General features: G+C 51.3%; 11 protein-coding genes across 11 annotated transcripts; 4 read left to right on the top strand and 7 right to left on the bottom strand.

Annotated features, from left to right (window-relative positions):
- Positions 1-874: 874 nt before the first annotated feature.
- On the top strand, positions 875-1,750 carry EDD37DRAFT_644805 (CAP domain-containing protein; the record flags this gene model as incomplete). The annotated part of the gene is made up of 1 exon (XM_062817549.1): positions 875-1,750. One exon carries the CDS (start codon positions 875-877, stop codon positions 1,748-1,750), a length of 876 nt encoding a protein of 291 aa, XP_062674921.1.
- A 251-nt stretch (positions 1,751-2,001) lies between these two features.
- Positions 2,002-3,585, bottom strand: EDD37DRAFT_684510 (cytochrome P450; the record flags this gene model as incomplete). The annotated part of the gene is made up of 1 exon (XM_062819875.1): positions 2,002-3,585. One exon carries the CDS (start codon positions 3,583-3,585, stop codon positions 2,002-2,004), a length of 1,584 nt encoding a protein of 527 aa, XP_062674920.1.
- A 651-nt stretch (positions 3,586-4,236) lies between these two features.
- Positions 4,237-6,349, top strand: EDD37DRAFT_615871 (uncharacterized protein). The gene has a single exon (XM_062815632.1). The coding sequence runs from the start codon at positions 4,335-4,337 to the stop codon at positions 6,102-6,104; it is 1,770 nt and encodes a 589-aa protein (XP_062674919.1). The 5' UTR covers positions 4,237-4,334; the 3' UTR covers positions 6,105-6,349.
- On the top strand, positions 6,333-8,628 carry EDD37DRAFT_615869 (uncharacterized protein). The gene is made up of 2 exons (XM_062815631.1): positions 6,333-6,579; positions 6,639-8,628. Exons 1-2 carry the CDS (start codon positions 6,563-6,565, stop codon positions 8,440-8,442), a joined length of 1,821 nt encoding a protein of 606 aa, XP_062674918.1. The 5' UTR covers positions 6,333-6,562; the 3' UTR covers positions 8,443-8,628.
- Positions 8,629-8,759: 131 nt separating this feature from the next.
- On the bottom strand, positions 8,760-9,674 carry EDD37DRAFT_644802 (oxidoreductase; the record flags this gene model as incomplete). The annotated part of the gene is made up of 3 exons (XM_062817548.1): positions 8,760-9,032; positions 9,086-9,543; positions 9,608-9,674. 3 exons carry the CDS (start codon positions 9,672-9,674, stop codon positions 8,760-8,762), a joined length of 798 nt encoding a protein of 265 aa, XP_062674917.1.
- A 1,277-nt stretch (positions 9,675-10,951) lies between these two features.
- Positions 10,952-11,548, bottom strand: EDD37DRAFT_33592 (mitochondrial ribosomal subunit S27-domain-containing protein). Its single transcript, XM_062811636.1, has 3 exons — positions 11,448-11,548; positions 11,078-11,336; positions 10,952-11,017 (listed from the first exon to the last, which is right to left on the bottom strand). Exons 1-3 carry the CDS (start codon positions 11,487-11,489, stop codon positions 10,986-10,988), a joined length of 333 nt encoding a protein of 110 aa, XP_062674916.1. The 5' UTR covers positions 11,490-11,548; the 3' UTR covers positions 10,952-10,985.
- Positions 11,549-11,806: 258 nt separating this feature from the next.
- On the top strand, positions 11,807-12,712 carry EDD37DRAFT_644800 (ribonuclease III; the record flags this gene model as incomplete). Its single annotated transcript, XM_062817547.1, has 1 exon — positions 11,807-12,712. One exon carries the CDS (start codon positions 11,807-11,809, stop codon positions 12,710-12,712), a length of 906 nt encoding a protein of 301 aa, XP_062674915.1.
- A 197-nt stretch (positions 12,713-12,909) lies between these two features.
- Positions 12,910-14,059, bottom strand: EDD37DRAFT_33574 (uncharacterized protein). Its single transcript, XM_062811633.1, has 2 exons — positions 13,229-14,059; positions 12,910-13,168 (listed from the first exon to the last, which is right to left on the bottom strand). Exon 1 carries the CDS (start codon positions 13,959-13,961, stop codon positions 13,263-13,265), a length of 699 nt encoding a protein of 232 aa, XP_062674914.1. The 5' UTR covers positions 13,962-14,059; the 3' UTR covers positions 12,910-13,168; positions 13,229-13,262.
- A 943-nt stretch (positions 14,060-15,002) lies between these two features.
- On the bottom strand, positions 15,003-17,445 carry EDD37DRAFT_615858 (MFS transporter). The gene is made up of 6 exons (XM_062815630.1): positions 17,045-17,445; positions 16,780-16,993; positions 16,302-16,724; positions 16,136-16,206; positions 15,812-16,074; positions 15,003-15,764 (listed from the first exon to the last, which is right to left on the bottom strand). The coding sequence occupies exons 1-6, from the start codon at positions 17,381-17,383 to the stop codon at positions 15,302-15,304; spliced, it is 1,773 nt and encodes a 590-aa protein (XP_062674913.1). The 5' UTR covers positions 17,384-17,445; the 3' UTR covers positions 15,003-15,301.
- A 1,526-nt stretch (positions 17,446-18,971) lies between these two features.
- Positions 18,972-20,519, bottom strand: EDD37DRAFT_644797 (putative cytochrome P450; the record flags this gene model as incomplete). Its single annotated transcript, XM_062817546.1, has 3 exons — positions 18,972-19,202; positions 19,274-19,683; positions 19,739-20,519. The coding sequence occupies 3 exons, from the start codon at positions 20,517-20,519 to the stop codon at positions 18,972-18,974; spliced, it is 1,422 nt and encodes a 473-aa protein (XP_062674912.1).
- Positions 20,520-21,511: 992 nt separating this feature from the next.
- Positions 21,512-22,056, bottom strand: EDD37DRAFT_32999 (uncharacterized protein). The gene has a single exon (XM_062811552.1). It carries the CDS (start codon positions 21,954-21,956, stop codon positions 21,630-21,632), a length of 327 nt encoding a protein of 108 aa, XP_062674911.1. The 5' UTR covers positions 21,957-22,056; the 3' UTR covers positions 21,512-21,629.
- Between the last annotated feature and the right edge of the window lie 60 nt (positions 22,057-22,116).

Below are 22,116 nucleotides of genomic sequence, written 5' to 3'. Positions count from 1 at the left end.
GAAGCCGCAACTGCTGACACGCGTTCGTGTCCTCTGAGAAGTGCAACTTCATCATCACAATGCAGAGTAAAGCGTGAGACCATCTTGTCGCGGGCACCATGCTTAAGTCACTCACGAGCTACTTCTTGAGAGACTGATGTAACTTTCCACGTTGTCCGATGTTTCCAATTAGGGCGCTGCTGTCATACCGGAGCTGCACCTCAAATTCGGCAGGTTGTTCCTAAGTATGTCCTTCTGTTTGTCGGGATCTTTGCGGACAGAATGCTCAGCATGTGAGCATGTCGCATACAGCTCTGAGTGGTGTAACAGTATTCAATGACCTCTTATCTTGGCATCTGACGTCTGGTGGCAGTCTTGGTTAGGTGTCGCAGTCACGATCAACAAGAAGTGCCGACTGGAAATACTCGGACGATGAGCAGCCGTTGAGATGATCGTTCGCGGTGACTAGTATCCTTATCTGGATCTCGTTGCACTAAGCGCCTTGGGCGACTTGCGAGCCAGGAGCTATTCAAAGAAGCCACCTCCTGCCCGCCAAAATCTGTCCACGACAGGGTTGAACTGGTAAGTGGCAGCAATTGAATACGAAACGATGTAGGAGTATGGATTCATGTCCGCAGAAGGGTCGGCGATAACTACATGGCAGTGTCTTCCTTCATCACCAGAGAAATGAGGCATTCGTGTCTCAAAGGGTTGCGCGGCGCCGTGTGTTGATATGCCAGGAATGTGGGCTGGCTCGTGCTGAAGCATCTGGCCCTCTACACAACGATGGGACAACCATCATTTCCTGATCTGCTCTTCTGCTGCATCCTGAAACAGACCATAGTCACTCATTGAGCATCACCGTCGTCTGCATTACTTCAGCGTGCTCATCAGCATGCGGTATCTTTGTCTTTTCGGCCTGGCCTCCGGCGCCACGGCCTTGAGCATCAGCATCAGCTACAGTTTGACAGCGACATTCACGGCGACCATCTACGAAACGGTCACAACCTGTCCATGCACAGTAACGACATCCTCAACTCCGTCAGTATTGTTACCAAGCAATCCCATCCAGGCCACGCCAACCACGTCGAGCCCAGGGACTACTCAAGCTACGAGTACACTGCTTACGACGACGTCTTCCACCCTTGCGAGTTCCAGTACCATCGCCTCGAGTGTAACTACACTTGCAACCTCGACTTCATCCACAGCTGTCAGCAGCACTACAGGCATTCCAGCCGCCGCAACCGACGAGGCAGACTACGTCGATGCACTCCTCCTGCACCACAATGTCCACCGCGCAAATCACTCCGCCAATGCGATCACCTGGTCTGACACCATGGCCGTAATCGCCCAAACAATCGCTGACACCTGTGTCTATGGGCACAACGTCACCGTCAGTGGAGGTGGCTATGGTCAGAACATCGGCGCCGGTTTCTCAGCTACACCATTGGGTATGGGCGAAATGATCACCGAGTTCATGTACAACGACGAGATGCCCAACTACTTATACTATGGTCAAGAACCGAATTATACCACGCTCGATCAGTGGGGCCACTTTTCGCAGATTGTGTGGAAGGGCAGTTCGAGCGTGGGCTGTTACACGTCGAATTGTACGGCGAATGGGTTGGCAAATACGAATGGGGGCGTCCAGCCTTTCTTTACGGTGTGTAATTACTCGCCGGCTGGGAATGTCGAGGGCGAGTTCGCGGATAATGTTGGGGAACCGCTTGGGCAACCGGTCGTGGATCAGAATTGTGGACTCACTTCATAGAAAATTGGAAGGTTGGTTCCACATGATGGCGTTGCAAGAGGATGGACATCTAGTTGGACTAGCGGGTGCGAAATTCTGTGGCATTTGGTCTTGACCTAATTTCTGGTCTATCCACATTGGGTGGTATGTTAAATCTCGTCGAGATTTGTGTTGAACCCAAGCTGTGATTTCGTTCTACATTGCTTGTCCTTGTGAAGATGGCGGCACGAAACGCGGTCTGAATTGTTCATTCTGGGACATAAATTGACTGTCTACAACTTTCGAATCAGCCCCTCAATGTCGTGTGCGTCGCTCTGCTCCCATGGAAACTTCATTTCGAGATCACGGATGAGTTTCTCCCGTTGTGCATCCCTGGCCCTGATGTTTGCTTGGAACGGCTTCGGATGGCTGATGATTCCATCTAGGAATTCTGGCGCAACTTCCACACCATCAGGTTTTGAAATGTCGAACACCGCCAGCATCTGTGCAATGGTGAGGTAGATCGATTGATCGGCCAGGACGCGGCCGGGACAAATCCGTCGACCGAACCCGAACACGTATCTGGTAGGATCTAATTCTGCGGCGTGGTCATCAGTCTGGATGAAACGTGCAGGCTTGAAGCGCATCGGGTCCCGATAGGTCTCCGGATCATGAGTGAATAGCCAAATGTTCTGCAAGAGTATTGCGCCTTCAGGGATGAGATAGCCATTGTACTCGTCAGCCTGGGTCGAGGCGTGTGGGAGGCCCATAGGTCCAATGGGATGCCATCTCAAGCTTTCCTTAACCATGGCATCGATGTATGGCAGATTTGGGCGGTCACTGAAGGTCGGGAGACGGTCTGTCCCGACAACACGGTCGATCTCTTCTTGAGCTTTCTTCTGGACTTCGGGGTGCAGCATCATGGCAAGTGAAAACGACGAGAGCGTCGCGACGGTCGTATCCGCGCCACCAGTATACAGAGACGCCGTCGTAAATTTGACATCGAGCTCCTGTTCTGACGCTAATTTCTCATTCTTGAGATAATCGCCCAGGAACGAGTCTGGTGCTGCGCCTTTCGAGATCTGATGTTCAACAAACTTGTGGGGGGCTTCGACGACCTGCTCAAGAGTGTGGTTCCACTGCTTTGCGGTCCGCTTGAACCCAGCACCCGGGAACCACTCCGGCAGATGTCTCAAGGCAGGTACGATGTCCACAAGCCATTTACCGGGCACCGCGGCTTGAGAGAATTGATCAAGCGCTTCGTCTGCGAGACTGACGAGCGGATCTGGGCGATGTGGCTCGATTGTGTAGCCGTAGGCGATTTTGAGGATGATTGCACCGGCCTCGGTACGAATATGCTTAATGAGGTCTTGTGGGGTCTGGAGGATGCGAAGTAGACAGTGTGCGACCTCTTGTTCTTGGAGCTGACCGAACCTGTCGAGAAGTTGCGAAGCACCCAAAAGGCTGTGGAGATACTTTCGATAAGAGCGAAAGCGCTGACCAGGTGGTAAACTGGAAAGGAAATTAAGCCATCCACACATCTCGAAGGCGAAGACCAGCCTTGGGCGCGCGGAGTAGATAGCGGATCTCTTCTCAAGCAGTTCAATTGCAGCCTCGGGATCATTCAAGATGACGATTGTTTGGCCCATGACTGTGACTGAGCTTATGGGACCGTACAAGTCTTTGTGATGAGTCCAATGCACCCATTCTTGTACACCTGGTGGAGGCAGATCTTGGAGGTTCCCGATTAGAGGTAGTCCTTTGGGACCTGGAGGCAGTGGTAGACTCTTTTTGGTTTGTTTGGATCCAACCCAGATGAATCTGAAGGCAACAAGAACGATCAAAGCCGTGCCGGCTTGCATGAATGTCAGAGCCATTGTTGAAGGAGTTGCAGTATCGATTGATCGCTGAGATACAAGACTTACCGACAGATAAAGGTCGAGAAGAGTTTGGGATGCCATGTTATATAGATGCCATACTCCCATGGCGAGAACATGATCTTGATGTGGCCCAATAACCTCGTTTACAACCGGCTTTCCTAATAGTTGCTAGTATGACTGTGCAACGTGATTTCGCCGCTTCTCATAGGAGACTTCGGGGGCAAACACTGCTTCGAGGTATGTTGGCGAGCGGTCTGACACGTAACTTACATGGTGGATGCTGTATCATCTAACGACAGGCGGCCCTACATGCTGATGGGTCGTTTCCCGTCGGCGTACGACCGTCCCAACTTCACGCAACTTAGTAATATGCTGCTGAGAAAGAACTTAGTAAATGGGTAGAAGAGATCGACCTTGTTGTAAGCACTAATGCGAGGATGACATGCCCTGACGCAGAAGCGAGGGGACGTTGGATGTCGGACAGCTCCACCTCTTGATGTTGATGGAGGAAATCTCGCTGCTAATTGACTCCGCATTGTGAACCCACCTCTTACGAAAACAGCAATAACTTCTTCTACAAGTAGTTAGCCCCAGCTGTAAACTTTAAGCGATAATTTAGGACCGACTGTGAGATAGGTTGCAAGCACCTGGACTTTCAGAAAAGTACCTAGCTCGTTGCGTGGACTTGGTGTGCCGACTTTGGAATTGTTTGGAAAGAGTATTCCTGCGGCCTACTATCTCCCAACATGGCGTCCGCTGCAAAGCCTACCAAAAATCAGTTGCGACGAGCGAAGAAGAAGGCCCAGAAAACCGGAGTACGCCCTCCTCCTGTTGATTGTGCGACACATGTGGCTGACATCACACAGGGAACAAGAGAGCAGACTCCTGACCGTTCAGTACAGGAAGAAACCCCGGAGGCAGCTCCCATAAAAACCGACGAAAATGTCAAATCCGAAGATTCACGCGATGGCAATCCGCTCACAGATCCTTTTATTGTCGATGAGGAAAACCCTCTCTTCGACATGTACAAGGACATCATCGGGCGCTTTGAGGAGGCAGACAAACAAGATCCATCATTAAGAGAAATAGAGAAACCCGAAGTCTACTACGATGATGACGACGATATACCGGACGAAGAAGAGGAAGCGGCCCCGAAGATGTCGAAGAAAAAGCGGAAAGAGATGACCAAGCTGTCCGTGGCGGAACTGAAAGCGCTGGTCAAGAAGCCCGAGACTGTGGAATGGACAGACACATCAGCACCAGACCCGAAACTTGTTGTTCACCTGAAATCCTACCGAAATGTTGTTCCTGTGCCCACTCACTGGGCGTTGAAGAGAGAGTACCTATCTTCGAAACGAGGAATCGAGAAACCACCCTTTGCGCTACCGAAATTCATACAAGAGACCGGTATTGCCGAAATGAGAGATGCCGCATTGGAAAAGCAAGACCAGCAAAGCTTGAAGCAGAAACAGCGGGAACGTGTACAGGGCAAGACGGGAAGACTTGATATTGATTACCAGAAACTTTACGAGGCATTCTTCCGCTTTCAGACAAAGCCCGAGTTAACAAGATATGGCGAGGTATACTACGAAGGGAAAGAGTTCGAGACCAATCTACGACATCTACGGCCGGGTGAATTGTCTGATGAGTTAAAAGAAGCACTTAACATACCAGCTGGTGCTCCTCCGCCATGGCTCATCAACCAACAGCGGTATGGCCCGCCTCCATCATATCCCGCACTCAAAGTCCCTGGTGTGAATGCTCCGCCGCCTCCAGGTGCCAGCTGGGGTTTTGCGCCAGGTCAATGGGGTAAGCCACCCGTCGATGAAGCCACCAACAGACCTTTGTATGGTGGTGATATTTTCGGTGTATTACAACAGCAGACAAACACACAACAAGGCGAGCCTGTTGAGAAAGACCTATGGGGCGAGCTTCAACCACCTGAAGAGGAAGAGGAAGAAGAAGAGGAGGAAGAGGACGAGGACGAGGAAGAAGAGCAAGACGGAGAGGAGGGTGGAGCTGCTCTTGCCACCAAATCGGGCATCGAAACGTCGACCGGCCTGGCTTCTTACGTTCCTACAGAAATTGGCGGGACTGAAACCGTTTCCGAGTTCGACCTACGGAAGCGACGTGGTACAGAGACCGAAGAATCATCTCACCCTAGATCGGCATATCAAGTCATTCCCGAGCGACAGACGCGGGTAGAAGGCTTCTTTGGCGGCGACCGTGTTTACGATCTTAAGTCGACGCAGCAGAACGCCGACAGTCTTCCAGTCCTTGGACAAGACGAAACGCGCAAACGCAAGAAGCCGGGGGATGTCGACGTGTCAATTGATCCAGATGCTCTGGCGGCGCGCGATGGTATGGACAAGGAGGATCTCCAGCGTGCATATGATCAGCAACGGAAAGCCGAACAGAACCCACAATGGGATTTCCAAGACGACTTGTCAGACATGATCGCGACTGAGTCGAGGAAGAGGCAGAAGAGGGACGAAGAGAGGAGAAGTAAGCGGTGATCAATCTTGTCGGAGAGACCCTTGCGGACTTGTATGGTAAAGAGCAAAAAGATACCCCTTAAGTGCAGGCTTCAGTAAAGTGGCAGTTTTCTGTTTTGATCGAGCTGGCGATCGAAAACCAGGCCTCATAGACAATATGCACTGTGTGTACGGACCATCGAATGCCTATGTCTCATGCCACATATGGTGACAAGTTTGAGGGTGATCTGAAAGGCTGAAACCCCTAATTCAATGGAAGAATGCTTTGATTGGCCCTAAAACTTCCCGCGCTTGGCCCAAGCCGCAGCGCGAGATGCCTGGAAATGGAGATTCATCTGCGGCGCATGCTCTTAACGTTAAAACGAATTTATTTTCCGCCTTGTTGCTCGTGACCTCCACCTCCACAGTGCATATATGCGACTGAGGTCTTATGTCGCCAACGTCGTGTCTCACTGCCGGTCTCTAAGTACACCCATCTAATGGACCGTTATCGAGGGTATGCTCTCCTCCGCTTTGACTCCCCCAGGAAGTTTTCCCAACTGACAACGATTCAAGACAACGACGATCGCCTCCGCCTCGAGACAGACCTCCTCGTAACGACCGAGACGACCATCCTAACGTTGAATACTTTGGGGCTGGTGAGAGTTACAGACCTGGCGGCCAAACTGGTGACGGACCTTACCGACCGGCAAATCGAGAACGACAAGGTCCGGATACCTGGTCGGGTGACAGGAGAGAGGGTAGAGATGGTAGAGACGGGAGAGATGGGCGACGAGATGAGAGAAGGGAGGACGTAGACTCATATGTGCCAGTGACAAATGCACGGCCTGCGAGACCCCGAAGCCGTTCTCCTGCATTTCGTCGAAGATCACGCTCCCGGACACCGCCAAATCGAGGAAGAGAAGATTTATTTGCAAATAGACGATCACCACCACGTCGCTACTCTCCGCGCAGAAGTCCTCCGAGAAGACGATCTAGATCAGCATTTGGTGCAAGGCCCAGGAGTCCACCAGATGCGAAGAGATTTCGCGACTTCTCCCCTGACAGACGGTCACCTAAACGAGAACGAAGAACATCTCCAGACCGAGATAGATTCGATCGACGGTCGCCACCTAGACGTGGTTTCTCACCTGGCGGAAGAGGTGGAGAGAGCTACAGACCTAGATCAAGAACACCTCCGCGCGGCAGACCTGGGGAGGACAACTGGAGGAGACGGTCACCTTCGCCGAGGACATCAGTCCCAGCATCAGGCAACACTTCACGAAGATCATCCCCTCCTGTCCACCCGGACAGAGCAAGTCTAGCAGGATCGGTACCCAGATCACCGGCACGTCCTGCCAGAGCTCAATACGACAGAGCAGACTCTGCAAGCCGTCGAGACAGATCACCTTTTGCTGGCGACGGCCAAGCCAGACCACGAGATGTAAGCGCACCTCGCGATGATGTGCGTCCCAACGGCGACTCTCTACAGCCACCGTCCGGCCCCAGCGGTCATCGCAATGGTGATTACAGCCGGCCACCACCAACTGGCCCAGCCCGCAGTTTCAACCAGTCTACCTCACATGCACCACCCACAGGTCCCGCAGCATCAACCATGTCGATGTCCGCGCACAGTCGTGGTGGAGGCCCTGCGACGTTCTCAGCACCGACAGGACCCCGCGGGAGTGGTGGCCGATCCGATGGTCCACCACGCGACTTCGTTAGTCCCGCACCACGTGGACGCGGCAGCTTGACGTACCGTGGCCCTGCTCCCCATGGGCCTAGGGGAGGAGGTTATGGTCGCGGCGACTTTGGCGCACCTAGGAGTGACTATGGTGGTGGCCGAGGTGAATATGGAGGTGGAGCTGGCGGCGGCCGAGGAGACTTTAGCTCATCTAGGGGTGACTACGGTGGAAGTGGCAGCCGAGGAGACTTTAGCTCATCTAGAGGTGACTACGGTGGAAGTGGTGGCCGAGGAGACTTTGGCGGAGGTGGGGGCTATCGCGGTGGCTTCGGACGCGGCGAAGCATCATTCTCTTTCCGCGGCAACAGCAGCAGCAGCGGAACATACCCTCGAACTCAGCGCTTCAACACGCTACAGCAACACCTCGCCACGAACGAGAAGATTGTGCCTGGCGGTAAACTCTTACCGTCGGGTCTCCCGCCCGATCAGGAGAAGCGCATCAAGATGCTGGAAGCCGAGTCTGAGCGGATGCGCACTGAGATCGCGGACAAACAGAAAAACAAACGGGAGATCCTGAATGAATGGGATGTGCGGGAACGTGAGAGTGAGAGGGAGAGTCTACGAAGTGAACTTGCGGAAGCGCATCTGCAGCAGTTGATGGAAGGAGAGGATGGGATCGGGCGTGCGGCGTTCTAGGAACATTACCTCCTGCCCACCGGCTCTGCCATCGTGGTACGTTGGATCAAAAGCAGCTAGGCCACTTGGTGTCATGAAGGCTGCGAAAGAAAGATCATTGTTAACCCAGGATTTCTGCATAGCGAAATGGGACAAATTGGGTAAAAAGTAGCGATCGAGCGAAAACTTGAACATTGAACAAAATGGACGTGCATTGTGTTCCCAGGCTTGGAAAAGCAGACCATCAGAAGGGCATCTGAAGGGCACAATTGATACATTCCTGCCTTCCATTTCTTTTTCGAGATACATATATGATGATGGTCGAAGTCATATCCTGTTCATGCACCCACTGCTCTTCCACCGTCGACTTCGAGGTTCACACCAGTGATGAATTTGCCCTCGTCACTGCCGAGGAACGCGGCAATGTTAGCCACATCGCTCGGATCCGTCAATCTGCCCAACGGCACGTTGAACAAGAACTTATTCACGTTCTCCTCGCTATATGGCACGCCGACAAACTGCTCGAAGAGACCCGTTCCAGACAGCAAAGGGCACAAGGCATTCACGCGGATCTGGTCCTTGCCGAACTCGGCGGCGAGACCTTTCGTTGCCTGTAACACCGATCATCAGTATCGCCCCCAGATGATTCGTGCAAGTGACCTACATTTGCAACAGCGCCCTTGGAAGCATTGTACCAGACCAAGCCGGGGCGAGGTCTCATGGCTCCAATACTAGCGACGTTGATGATAGCACCGCCTCCTCTCTTCTTCAACGCTGCAACGGTGGGCGCTATGCTCAGATAGATGCTCTTGACATTGACAGCGAAAACCTTGTCGAACTCGGCCTCTGTGACTTCCAAGGTGGGTTTGTTCTTGTAACTTGTGCCGGCGTTATTGATGACGATGTCCAGGCCACCGAATTTGGTCTCGGCGGCTTCTACCATCTTTTCCCAGTCTCCTTGCACGGTCACATTGGCCGTGAGGGTATGCACGTGTTGGTCGTATTGTGATTCGGAGGCGTATGCTTTGGAGAGACCCTCGCCGTTCATGTCAGCAGCCACGACTTTGGCGCCCTCTTGGACGAATTTCTTCGTGCATGCTAGACCGAAGCCTGAGGCGGCGCCTGCGGACTGTCAGCCTATGTCACGGGGATTCAATGCAGTTGTGTAAGTGGGCTTGCTGCGCACCTGTAACGATGGCTACCTTGCCGGCAAGTCGGCCGGACCCAGTTTGTACTTCGTGAAGTCCTGACATTGTGGTAGTGCTCTGATGTGAACAGTGAAGCCGTGGGCTGGTCAAGGTACGAGTCTGCGGGTTGCAAGAGGTGTGATGGGATCAGCACCAGATGCGGCGTCCATTCTCACGACGCTGGAGTACATATACGCCATTTGGACAAGCTCGATGCCCCTCACTGAAATACAATTCGAGGACCAAGAACGAAAAGGACGCGGAGAAGGATGATTGACGTGTCAGATCAGTTCCCAACTTCCGCCGGAGCAACAGTACCCTGCGGGGAAAGTCCGAGAAACCATTTGTTCGGTTACTTGTTCAAGGGTCGTAAATGCGGAGTGTGACGAAGCGGCGTCTCTCGGCGACTAAAGTTACGGCTCCTCGTCTGTATATATCAGAATGTGGGCGACACAATTTCAATCAATAGCCATATTCGGTGTCTCAAGTGAAAGAAAGGCCGATGTCGGATTCGAACCCGACGAAACGGGATGGTGTCTACTCCTGCCACTGCGGCTTATGCTGCTCGGCCAGTGACGAAGGAGTCAATGGTCTTGTGATGATTGTTTTACATCAGACTTAAGATTGATGTCGCCCACGGTGGTTCAATGGTAAGTTTCAGAATGAATCGTGCTCATGGGACGCAACGATGGACAAGACCACAGACAGCTCTGCGCCAGGACAGCGCAAAAAAGGATGATGAGGCGTCGAGTCTCAGGGAGAAAGAGAGCCTAAGTTGCCGCATGTAAGCAAGAGACCCTCCAATACAGAGATCGTAGTCCGAGGGCCTATTTCGCGAACACTGTAACCCGCAGGCTGGCAGGATCTGATGTCTGCTGCTGACATTGGCGCTTTGTAGAAAAGGAGCAGCGACACCAGGATGGACCACCGAACAGGAAAGGTGGGCGAGTACCACAGCCTGACTTGTTGGACATTGGTCCAACTCTTCCTTGGCCAGCTGGGACTGTTTACCTCTCAACGCCGTGAACGAGTAATTCGGATGTCGAAGTTGTAACCGCCCCCTGCCGTGTGCTTGGTCATGTATGCACCGGCTCTTGTGTTTCAGGTCGAGACGTTCAACCCGTCACGGAAACGGGATGGAAAAATCCAAAGTTGTCTCCCATCTTCATCACGATGTAGGCCAGGCTTCTTCGAAGGACGGTGTTGGGTCGGCGAATTCCATCAATCTGGATAATCAGACACGTACCACGCTTCTGAATATTTTCACGATGGATTTCGACGGTCATTTGCGTAGCCGCAGTGTTCGATGATTATATATCTCCGCCTCGCTGGCTTGGGTATCCTAATATACAAATCTGCAATGTCGTAGGGACATATCTATCTCTTCTTGCCCTTATTGGCACGGCTTTCTGTGCAAGTTGTCAGCATGTTTGTCTTCGACTGGGATTCAAATCAGAGGGAAATCGTACCTGCAGCTGTCCGCTTCTTCTTAGGAGCACCCTTGCCTCTGAGTTTGGCAATTTGGATGGTCTCGAACCGGTCATCTTCATCTTCATTGGACCCTTCCAGGTCGAATCTCTTGAACTCGTTCAACATGTCCTCGATGGTGGTAGATCTTCTGGGATAATAGGCGGCGAGGGCGGGACCTCGTAATCTCTGTCGCAGGATCTTGTTGCCCAGTCGCTGCTGGTTTGGGTTGAAAGTTGTGGAGAATAGGGAGCATTGGAGCTATGCAATCGATCATGGTTAGCCATCAGAGCATGGAATCAACGGAGACAAGACAGCATCTGTAAATTGTGCGCTCGTCGGAGAATGGAACCTCTGATATATTGGTCGTACCTTTGTAAGCTCGAGTAGTCGGCCTCGCGTAGGAGCAGCCATGGCAATGCTTTGGGCGCCGGAAGGTACAGGAGAACGATGGTCGTGTTGGTGATTCTGTACGGAATGATTGAAAGGCGGAAGTTCGAAATGATTTAGGTGAGGACTGTGGGCCGGCAAAAGTTTCCACTTTTTACTCGTTGGCCGCTTCTAGTTTCCCTCTCTTGAACCACCATTTTCTACTTTTGATATTTAAATATCATCTCTTTTCAGATTTTTCGACAAACCTAAATAAAGCAAGTCTTCATGTGGCTTCGAATACTCATAGAGTTGACCTCGACTATGCTATGAACGTCCCGCCTGGGCGCGATAACGACAGAATGTCGCATTTCGACAGAAAGAGGAAGACCAACAACCATCACAATTCTCCTAACAAAAGAGTCCAGAGAGATGATCCAAGGGCGCTCGAGAGCAAGCCAATGCAGCAACCCGACAAAGATATCAACTCCAGTGACCAATCAATTCCTCCTCTACCAGCAATTAGCCCGCGTTATGAAGATGTCGTCTTCACTCACCCAAGTGTGAACACCCAACCGGGCGCCAGCTACGACAGACTGGAATTTCTAGGAGATGCCTATCTTGAGCTCATCGCCTCGCAACTGATCTACGCCAAGTTTCCAGATCTAGGAGCGGGCCGTATGTCCCAAATCCGGGAAGACCTCGTGAAGAACGAAACTTTAGCCAACTATGTCGTGCTCTACGGCCTTGACAAACGACTGAGTCAATGGGAACGACTCCAGAGAGAATCGAAACATGCCTGGCTCAAAATCAAAGGGGATCTCCTCGAGTCATACGTGGCAGCTATCATCCTATCCAATCCTACCGACGGGATGGCCATCATTAAGAAGTGGTTGGGCGAATTGTGGGGACCGAAATTGGATGCCCAATCAGTACAACCGCAAGTCTCATCGAAGAGCAAGGAGGATCTTGCAAAGAAGATTTCTGGAAAGGGTGTTAAGATCAAGTATGTCGACGAGAGAGATCCTGTGGTCCATTATGGTAAGGGAAAAGAGACCTACTACATTGCTGCGTACCTGAATGGCTGGGGTTGGGAAAATCGGTATCTGGGCAGTGGTGAAGGATTGAGCAGAATAGCTGCGGGACAGGCTGCTGCAGCCGCTGCGCTGAGCAATAGGTCAATCATTGATGAGATTGTGGCCAAGAGGGCGGAAACCTTGGCTCAGCAGCGAAAAGAAACTCAGCGGAAGGAAGAATCACAAGGATGATGGTGGAAAAGAATATGACAGAACACTGTTAGGCATTTACACAGGTGCTCGATGGACTGGGTAGGCCCTTCGATTGCAAGGACATGGGATTTGCAAGACAGCTTGACATCATACAGGGTGAGTATGAACAATGTAACCAAGAAAGTTGCCTACCTATATCGGGATGCAGCCCACAACAACATTTCGATCTTGGCCTGCCCTGAGAACCTTCACCGACTCTGACAACGACTTCATCAGATGACAAGCTGCCGCACACCCACCTCATCATGCACCGGCTTAATATTACCATCTTGACGTCCAGTTCAACGCCAAGGCCAACAAGCCAGTCATAACAAGTTGTCGAATACGCACCTCGACGTGCAATAGCGACCATATCCACGGGGGTGTCTTCCAATTCAAACACCGCTCCAAACTTCATCCCACTTAGGATGACCTCCCAGGGCAATAAGACGCGCTCTGTATGTCTGAGTGTCAGATTAGTAATGACCAAACGAGAAACCGACAATGGTCACTTACATCAAGTCAAAAGTCCAAACCAAACATTGTCCAATCAGTCAAAGACTTCCGCATCTGGAGCGTTGGCAGACTTTGACTTTGCGTTGTTGGTTAGTGGTGCAGTGAAGAACTCTGTGTTAACTTCCTGGTGGGATGACTCATGATCCGCCTCAAGAGTCATCTGCTCTTTGAACGGACTGGCAGATTTTGGCTCATGCACTTGACGAACAGGAGTACTCGGTAAGACGCCATCGAGTTTTTCCTCCATAGAAATCACGCACTTCTTGTCCCTACTGCCTGCCTTGCGGTGAACGAATTCGGAAACATGCTGGTTCATTCTCTTGAAAGCCCTCGACGCTCTGTAAATTTTTGTGCTCCTTGTCTCGGACTCGGTTGGGTTGGACTCTGGGAGCGAGATCTCCACGGGCTTTGTTGGAATCGTGGACAGGTCATTGTTCGCTTCTAATGTACTTGTGTCGGCGTCTTTCTGTGGCTGCGCTTCATGTTCATCCGTTATCGACGTCTCGTTGGAGATGGTCGAAATACTCGAGCCATTGTCAGCCGGTGGTGTCCAAGACTGTACGCTTTCCCAGGCCAATATGCTTTCACGTCGATATGGCTCCGAGTCTGGCCCAGCATATTGATAGCTGAACGAGTTGCCATCTTCAATCCTGTCGAATATTCCGCCGCTCCGTCCAGCTGCGTTGCGACGATTTCGACGAGCCTCTCTGATCTCTGAGCTGTGTGTAATCATTGTCGGTCACCCAGCACTTCCGTGTGTCGATCAAGACGCGTGTACAGGCGACAGTCGTAACTTTATGCCTCAATCAACCATCTGTGTACAACACAAGGTATGAGAAGGAAGGCACTGGTCGTTAGCGTCGCTCAGGCGTTTGTGCTGCACAAGAGAGGCTGTTTCTCCAAGGAGAGAAAGAACAGTATCCGAGAACGCTATGATTTGTGCTGCAAAGTCGAGAAGGGAAGAGAACCATACTGTTTATTTCTATGGGACATAATCACGTCTGATCGTGAATGATGTTGTTGCTTTGGTATTGCTGTTGCCATGGTTGCTGGTGGTGAAGAGTGTGAACACTTGAGAAGCTCCAAAACACTGTCTGTGAATGTGAATGCAAGCAAAAACAAGGAGGCAATGCCATAGCGTAAAGGCAAGACCACAAGGAATCGTGCGATGGGTGTTCTGGAAGACCACGACGTGTCATTTGGAACTGCCTGACTCCTTGACCCTCTCAGCCTCGCAAACGATTCACGTGACCACCCGTGATCGTGCTTGACGACGAGCCCAGTTTCTAGAAATAACGTGGCATCGTTTGAGAGAGAGTACATCAACGATGTAGGTTCATGATCCAGCAGGTTCACAATGGTGGGTGCGTTACACCAAGCTAGTAGGCACACACGGTAGCAACGATGACCTTCTCTTTCCAAAGGCTAGTGCTACATTGTTGAGTACGAAGGTCCGGGACGACTTGAAGGAATGGTATATAGTTGAACCTGGAGAGCAACAGCATTTAAAGGCCGGGTTTCTATTAAAAGGGCCTCGTTTGGCGGAGAGTACATCGAGGATATGTGTTTCAATCCACATAGATTGACGCCAGCGGGTGTCTGACTACATTGATAGAGGTTATGACCTTCCTCACGTCAATGACTAACAGTACATGGTTGTGTTCGAAGGACTCCAGGCTGACAATGACGAACGCTATTCAATTGAAGTGGACGGACTACAAATGATCAGACAATGCGAACTCTTCTGGGTACCGGCCTGGTAGAAAGCGTGCTCCAAAATGTCAAATATTAATATTTTCGCTAAGCTAACAGCTTGTTACATCTGGTATACTGCATAGTAGGATGTCGACGATGCGACAAGTGACATAACGATCGTGGTATCATATCATAGTATGGACGTCAGTGTCTCATATCCTCCCCTGGGGTATCTTGTCGTCCCATTACCTTTTGACGTATAATTTGAAAACGAATGTGTGGACTTTCCAATTGAACTCGGACCTTTTTAAGACGTCCCCTTCACCTTTATTACCTCCTTTCCCTTGCGTCTTTCAGGGTTTCGATATGTTGAGTGGTTTACTCGCGGTGCTCCGCTTCTTTCTCGGCGTCGGTATTAGCAGTCTCGACACTATCCCGTCCAAAAGGCGCTGCGTCGGTGGCAGCGGGGTGGACCTCTCCAGCTTCAGCGGTGGCCTCGTCGGTACCGGCTTGTCGTCTAATGGCAGCTATCTCGTTTGGAGCCGGAGCCTCCCAGTGTCCAGATTTCCAGGGCTTGACGGAGAGGAGATACATGGTATCGATCTCCTCGAGGGTCCGACCTTGACCTTCGATGACGAAGAAGTAGATCAAGAAGAAGCCCAGGACATTGCAGCCGGCGAATACGTAGCCGTAGCGGAAATCGATGGCGCCTGTAATGAAGGGCGTGAAGAATGCCAAAAGGAAATTCCAGAGCCAGTTGGAAGCCGTGGACAGAGCCATGCCTTTCGCTCTGTAGCGCGATGGATACAATTCTCCGCAGATTGTCCAGATCATAGGGCCCCTTTATGTGTTAGTGAAATTCTTAGTGTTGCTCGCTTGATAACTTACCATGTGGTGGCGAAGCCAAAAATGAAGAAACTGGCCATGACAATCATTGCCGTACCGCTGGATTCGGTGGCCTGTGGGTCGCTGCGGTTGAGGGAGAAGTGTCCGACAGAAGCGAAGATCAAGAACATGAGGAACATCCATGCGGACCCAACCATGAGGGACCGCCGACGACCATAGTGTTCGACGATGTATAATCCGTAAAAGGTAGAGCCAAAGTTGATGCCGTTCAAGATCATCTGGGTGACGAAAGAGTTGTTGATACCCTATCATCAACGTGTGTTAGTATATCACGTGTCACATTTCGTTGATGCGAGAAGAACTTACGGTGGCCTTGAAGATGACCGTTCCGTAGTAGAAGAAGTAGTTTGCCCCGGTCAACTGCTGAAACATTTGCACTTCCAGATCGTCAGCAAATTGCGTGGATGGACGCCGGGATAAAGCAAAAGACTCTTGCTTCAATGGCACAGTCTTTTGCCCAAAAGGTACTTACACGCAACTCCGAGCAGGATACGGTACCCCATCTTGGGAGCAGAGAACATATGGATCCATTCCCGGATAACTCCCTCCTGGCGATTCTCGGCGCGAAGCTTGGCCTCGATTTCCTCCAGCTCGACATGGACGCTGTAATGGTTAGGTGGAGCACCGTAGACCTTAAGCATGATCTGCTTAGCCTCCTCGGTCTTGCCTCTGCGGTAGAGCCAACGAGGAGTCTCGGGGAAGAGCAAGATGCCGGCACCAAGGATGAATGCCCAGACAAATCCGATGCCCATCGGGATACGCCATGAGCTTGCGTTATGACGCTGATGCTCGTAGGTACCGAAATTGATGCAAGCTGCGAGGAAGATTCCGAAGGTGATAAATAGCTGGTATGTGCTGATCAATGCGCCGCGAATATGTCGAGGAGCGGTTTCGGCTGAAGAGATAAATTTAGCATAGTACGGGTTGGGGTTGAATACGTAGAGACTTACCCATATACATTGGTACCAGGAGTGAGAGGGCGCCAATGCCTAGACCCGCCACCCAACGGCCCATCATGAGTTGGTACCAGTGGTGTTCAGAGGAGATCATGACGATGTTTCCTATGGAGAAAATGATACACCACAGCGTGAGGGAAGGCTTTCGGCCAAACATATCGGCAATGGGACCAGCAACCAGAGCACCGATCAATGTACCGATTGAAAGCTGGGCACGTCAGTAAGCAGATGGACACCAGACGGAAAGACGACCACAAACCATTCCCACTATAAGACCAGACCTGACGTTGCTAAAGTAAGCGGTTCCATCCTTGTGATGCTGACCAAACCTCCCCAGGAAGTCCGGCATTGACAGGAAACCGCTGATTTGTCCTGTATCGTACCCGAAGATGAATCCGCCCATAGAGACGAGCATGCCCATCCAGAACGACTCCCAGGTCACTCTTCTAAGAGGCGAGTAGTCGAGGTGGGACAAGGACTTTCGGGCATCGGTAGAATCGACATCATGTGGGTTGTACTTTTCGTAGTTGACATAGTTGGTGAGTCCAAGAGATTGCCTCGTTGGCCTCTGAAGGGTAGGAATCTTGTGATTCCCCATGATTAGTTGGTGTTTGTTCGCTTATTGGTTTGTGTTGGAGTAAGATTGTCTCGGAAGGAACGAATCGCAGAGGCAGACAGGCAGGCCCTTACTCTTATACTTGTGTGTGGAATGCCCGGAAGAGAAAATTGCGACCCTACACGTGGTCGGGGTCGAGTCTGGTGAGGTTACTTCGAATAGCGGAGGCCCACGGATGACGATGCGTGGTCATACAGCGGATGTGCATCATGTCCAACCAGGGGAAGGAGTGAGTAATTTCTCCAGAGATCTGTAAGCACGAGTGATTCGGTGAATGTTCTGGAGCTTCTGACTTTCAGTGTGAGGCTCCATTAGGCACACAATAGTCAAGTAGACCGCAATCAGGGATCTTCGACAAGGGGCCCACAAGACAAGGGGCGCCTCCCAGTAAGCAGCCAGAGAGAAGGACATGATGGTCTTCGCTAGGTCCAGCATCTCAGAGATGGCGAATCAGAGGACAATTCTGGAAGAGAGGCTCCAGCATTGTCAACGTGAAACTCGAGTGACTGGTTTGTAGGTATCTGTATGTTGTGGCGTGAGACGCTTCCTGATTAGTCGGTACCTTGACCGTCCTTGTATCCGGTGCACCTCACGTGTGGAAGACAAGGCTCACGGACCTACCGGAAGGGCGCGGCTTATCAGAAACAACCTCAAACTCCAGAGTCAGCTTTGGAAAATGGTCACTTGATCGGTGACGCGCCATTTTGCCCCAGACTGCAAGCTCTTGCTGTTATCAATTTGATTTCCTCCCAGAAAAAGGATCCCTCCCCATGGGGAGTTTGCTTTGCGAGTACGAGTAGGGTAGTAGTTGGAGTGTAAGCTGAGAAAGCATGGAGAGGAATGATTACCGTGGAGAAGGAAAGAACGCCTTTCGACCATCGTTCTGCACGCAGGCTTGACAAGATGTGGTCAACAAGCGAGATCAGGCCGAAGGCCGATGTTTCTTCCTGCAGCTGTTGTGCATAGCAGTGCATAGCATGAATTGTGAGGTTGGAATACCCTCTCGGAATTTACCGAAATTCCCTCGTTACAAGTGGCGGCGATTGCTCGGGATAACCCCCTTGACATCAGGTGAACACTGATGATCACTATCTCAAATGCGCATACGAGTACTATCGGCATAACGACAGTGGAGCGGAGTAAAATGCCTCGGCAACCATTTTAAGCCTCATGTCTGGATAGTGTTGTACCTGACACGTCAATCCCACGACTTGTCGATCACAAGGACAACCACGTTCTCCCACGATGCTGACCTTCCTTGCCCCGCTATCACGAGAGGCGAAACCCTGGAGACATGACGAGTACGCACTTCATACAGGCTTCCATTGTTTCTAGAACCACGTCATTGCAAGGTATTCACTTCATCTAAAGAAGAAGAAGAGGCATCTGGGTACGTATGCGATATACGACAGCAGCGCCACTTTTCTACCTCGTACCTATGAACCAGGAACGAGAAGGCATCGCTGAGAGCCACGGGGAGCTTCTAACGCCAGATCTCAAACTCCCTTATCTGATACCGCGGCCGCCTGCTCAGCACGGATGGCTCCTCCAAACCCAACGTTTGAAAGCCTCATCGCTTGACGAACCTGACTTTGGCGGCTTCCGGTCTTTTCAGGTGCGTGCTAATATTGAAATACTTGTCATCCAGCACGCCCATGAGTCTTGCTCTTGCGCCTTCAGTAGTCTCTCCGGCCTCCTGGTGCGGCTCGATCCGGTATCTCGACAGGATATATGCAACCACAGCGACGAACTCGACCTGACTGAACTTCTTTCCTGGACAGATGATCGGACTAAATGACCACTATGAACACCGTCAGATAAGTGTCTGCCACAGAACAAGGATAGCACATAGGATTGGGACAGAATACTTACTGCCGCATACATCGCGCTATCACCTTGCGGAACAGTCAGGGTTTCGGAACCATCTTCTGCCACTGCGACGAAGCGTTGAGGCTTGAACTCCAGACTGTCCGGGCCCCAACGGGGTGAAAGGTGCAACGCATGGAAATGGGCGGACACCAGCAAGTTTGGCTCGATCGCGATGGTCTTGGCGTGGCCGCCTGGTTGGTCTGAGGGCACTGGCAGCATTGTCGTCGTGCTGGGTGCCCTGACCAGCTGAGCAACGGGGCCAGCTGTCCGCAATGTCTCGTACAGTACTGCTAGACATCGCACAAGCTTGGGATATGTTTGGGCATAGTCGACGGTGCCCTTTGCGGGTAAGACTGCGTCCACTTCTTCTCTAACCCAGTCCTGTATTTCGGGGTACGCTGCGAGGTATGGCACTGCAAGACATCAGATTATCGTCTAACAAAACGGGGAAGGATCGAAACTCGCCACCGAAAGTCATGCTACCCGCAGTGGTTTCGAAGCCAGCAAGTTTGAACAGGAAGATGTTGCCATACAATTCGTCGTCGGTCAAATACGATGCTCGTGAGGAGGACACCTCGGACTGCACTTGCTTCTCGGCTTCGTTTGCACTCACCATGGCTCCGAGGAGACTGGTCCTATCCTTGGAACCCTTCTGATTCATCTGCTGAAGCACAGCTTCCTGCATGTACAATCTGAATTCAGCAACGGCGACTTTAAGCTGTCGTAGGACAGAAGGGAGGAGTGCATCCGGGATCTTGATGTTTCCAAAGATGATAGTAGTGAAGATGTGCCTGAGAATGAAGCTAAGTGCCTGCATCAGGGTTAGGCGGTGTCCAGGAGGTGTCGATGTAAGGGAGGCGCTGTCTTGTCCAAACCCGACCGCAGTGAGCACATGCATGGCAAGGAGTTCGAAGTCAGAACGAAGCTGTGCAATGGATCGCGCGTCTTCCGTCCCCAGGTTGAACATCTCACGTGCTCGTTGTGTAGATTCGTCCCAAACATAACGCATGTTCTGCTCGTTGAACGCCGGCGCCGTGATTTTACGATGGCGCTGCCAACCTTGACCATTTTGGCTTGTCAGATTTTGGCCGTAGAAGGCGAATATCTGGGTGAACGGGTCGGGTCGAATGAATGTCTTCGTGTCCTTGTAGATGCGCTCGATTGCTGGTGGATAGGTCGTCACGAGCTGATTGCGATTTGGTGAGACTAAAACAAACGTCTCCCAATCTGGACACCGTCTTGTAGCCATCTTCGGTGGGCCATCCAATGTCACTATAGTCGTACCAAAGACCGAGTCCCCATGGCAGATGTTGGACCCATGCAAAGAGCGGCTTTAACAGGGTCCACCACGCATCTTCGAAGCTGAGGGGAAGCAAAATTATTGGAACTCCCAGTCGACGTGCTGCGGCATAATTGACGATCAGCCTGTACGACCTATAGCTAACTAGCAGTACAAATGGAAGGAGAACAGCATAGATGAGCTTCATCGAGAATATATTTCTGAATGCAAATACAAGACAACGTCGATATTGGTACAAATCAGTACAATTGCCCTACCTTGATCGGTGCCCGGCAGGATGATAGTTGCAACAGGCGACGGTTACCTCATGTCGTTCGAATGGGTATAATGGAACTTTAGTAAGTCTTTTCTTTTTGTAGGGCGAACCGCGGGAGGCCTGGGCCGCCTGATGCGACTGTGCATGGTGTTTTGAGCTAGCGGCTTCGAGAATGTTTCCCTGCATGTCAATACCCTCCGAGTTGACCTCAGCTTGCTGTTGGGATCGATAGCAACCTCGAGTCTTTCTTTGGTTGAATAGTGTTGCGACGCGCCCTGCCTTGCACTCACGTACTGTCGTCTGGTGGTTGCGTAAGCATTCACAGTAAGCAGTGGAGTGAAAGACTTCGCCGGGCAATGGCGTGGCTCTTAAGAGCTTTTGAACATTTGCGTGCGCTATGTCTCTACGACAACTAACATATACAAAATCTATATATAGACCCCTAACGGCTCAAAGACTATGACCTATACTCGTACATTGAAGTGACATTAATTCCGTCACTTTTTACCTGGGAAGCTTCGCGTCAGGCCAATTATTCTTCGTAGAAAGACCCGGGCGTCTGGCGACCACTCCTGTAGTAATCTCAAGAAGAACGCCGAGAATTAATTCTGTCTGACACTGAAATTCGTGAGAGTGTCGTCTCGATAAACCTGCCTTTGGTACGTGACGCGTCAAGGCCAAGTACTCCGTATCACATTTCGCAATCCGAAACAAGATCGACAATAAGCGAGCACATCGGAATCACACATCCCAATTTCGCTTGATAACTTGACAACAGTGGCAAAGGCGAAACTCGCTTCGATTCATGGCAGGAAGACCACCGCACTTTGCTGCAATGGTAACAACCATGATCGTCTAATTTGCAGCCGAGTACATCGTGACTGCCGATGCTCTACAGGAGAAAGTCCCCTTTCCACATCCGATATGAAGCCTCGTTCTTTCTTTTCATGCGCCTCGGGCTTCACCTGCCAACAAGTCTGGATGGAAGGAGCGGCCTTTTCCAACAGCCCGCAGGACTTGCCATCATGCATTTGTGTTCCTATTCGTAGGCTGATCGTTGTTGTCTCAGGACATGCTGATAGGATCAGTCTGACCCATGCACAAGTGGATTGGTGGAGAAACACTGCCATCAAATCTTCTCCAGTGACCTGGCCGTGGTCGCTTATGGTAACATTCTACGTTTGTGGACGCCAATTCGGGACGCAAGCCTTGCAGGATTGCTGTGTATGAATTTTGGTTACTTCCTTTCACTCCTTTTGCCTGTTTTCTGTTGCTGTTTACGAAAGTCCA

This window comes from Exophiala viscosa, assembly GCF_022695815.1.
Source record: "Exophiala viscosa unplaced genomic scaffold EDD37scaffold_1, whole genome shotgun sequence".
NCBI classification, from domain to species: domain Eukaryota; kingdom Fungi; phylum Ascomycota; class Eurotiomycetes; order Chaetothyriales; family Herpotrichiellaceae; genus Exophiala; species Exophiala viscosa.
The sequence above is the reverse complement of the archived record's forward strand: the minus strand, read 5'-3'. Positions and strand labels throughout refer to the sequence as shown.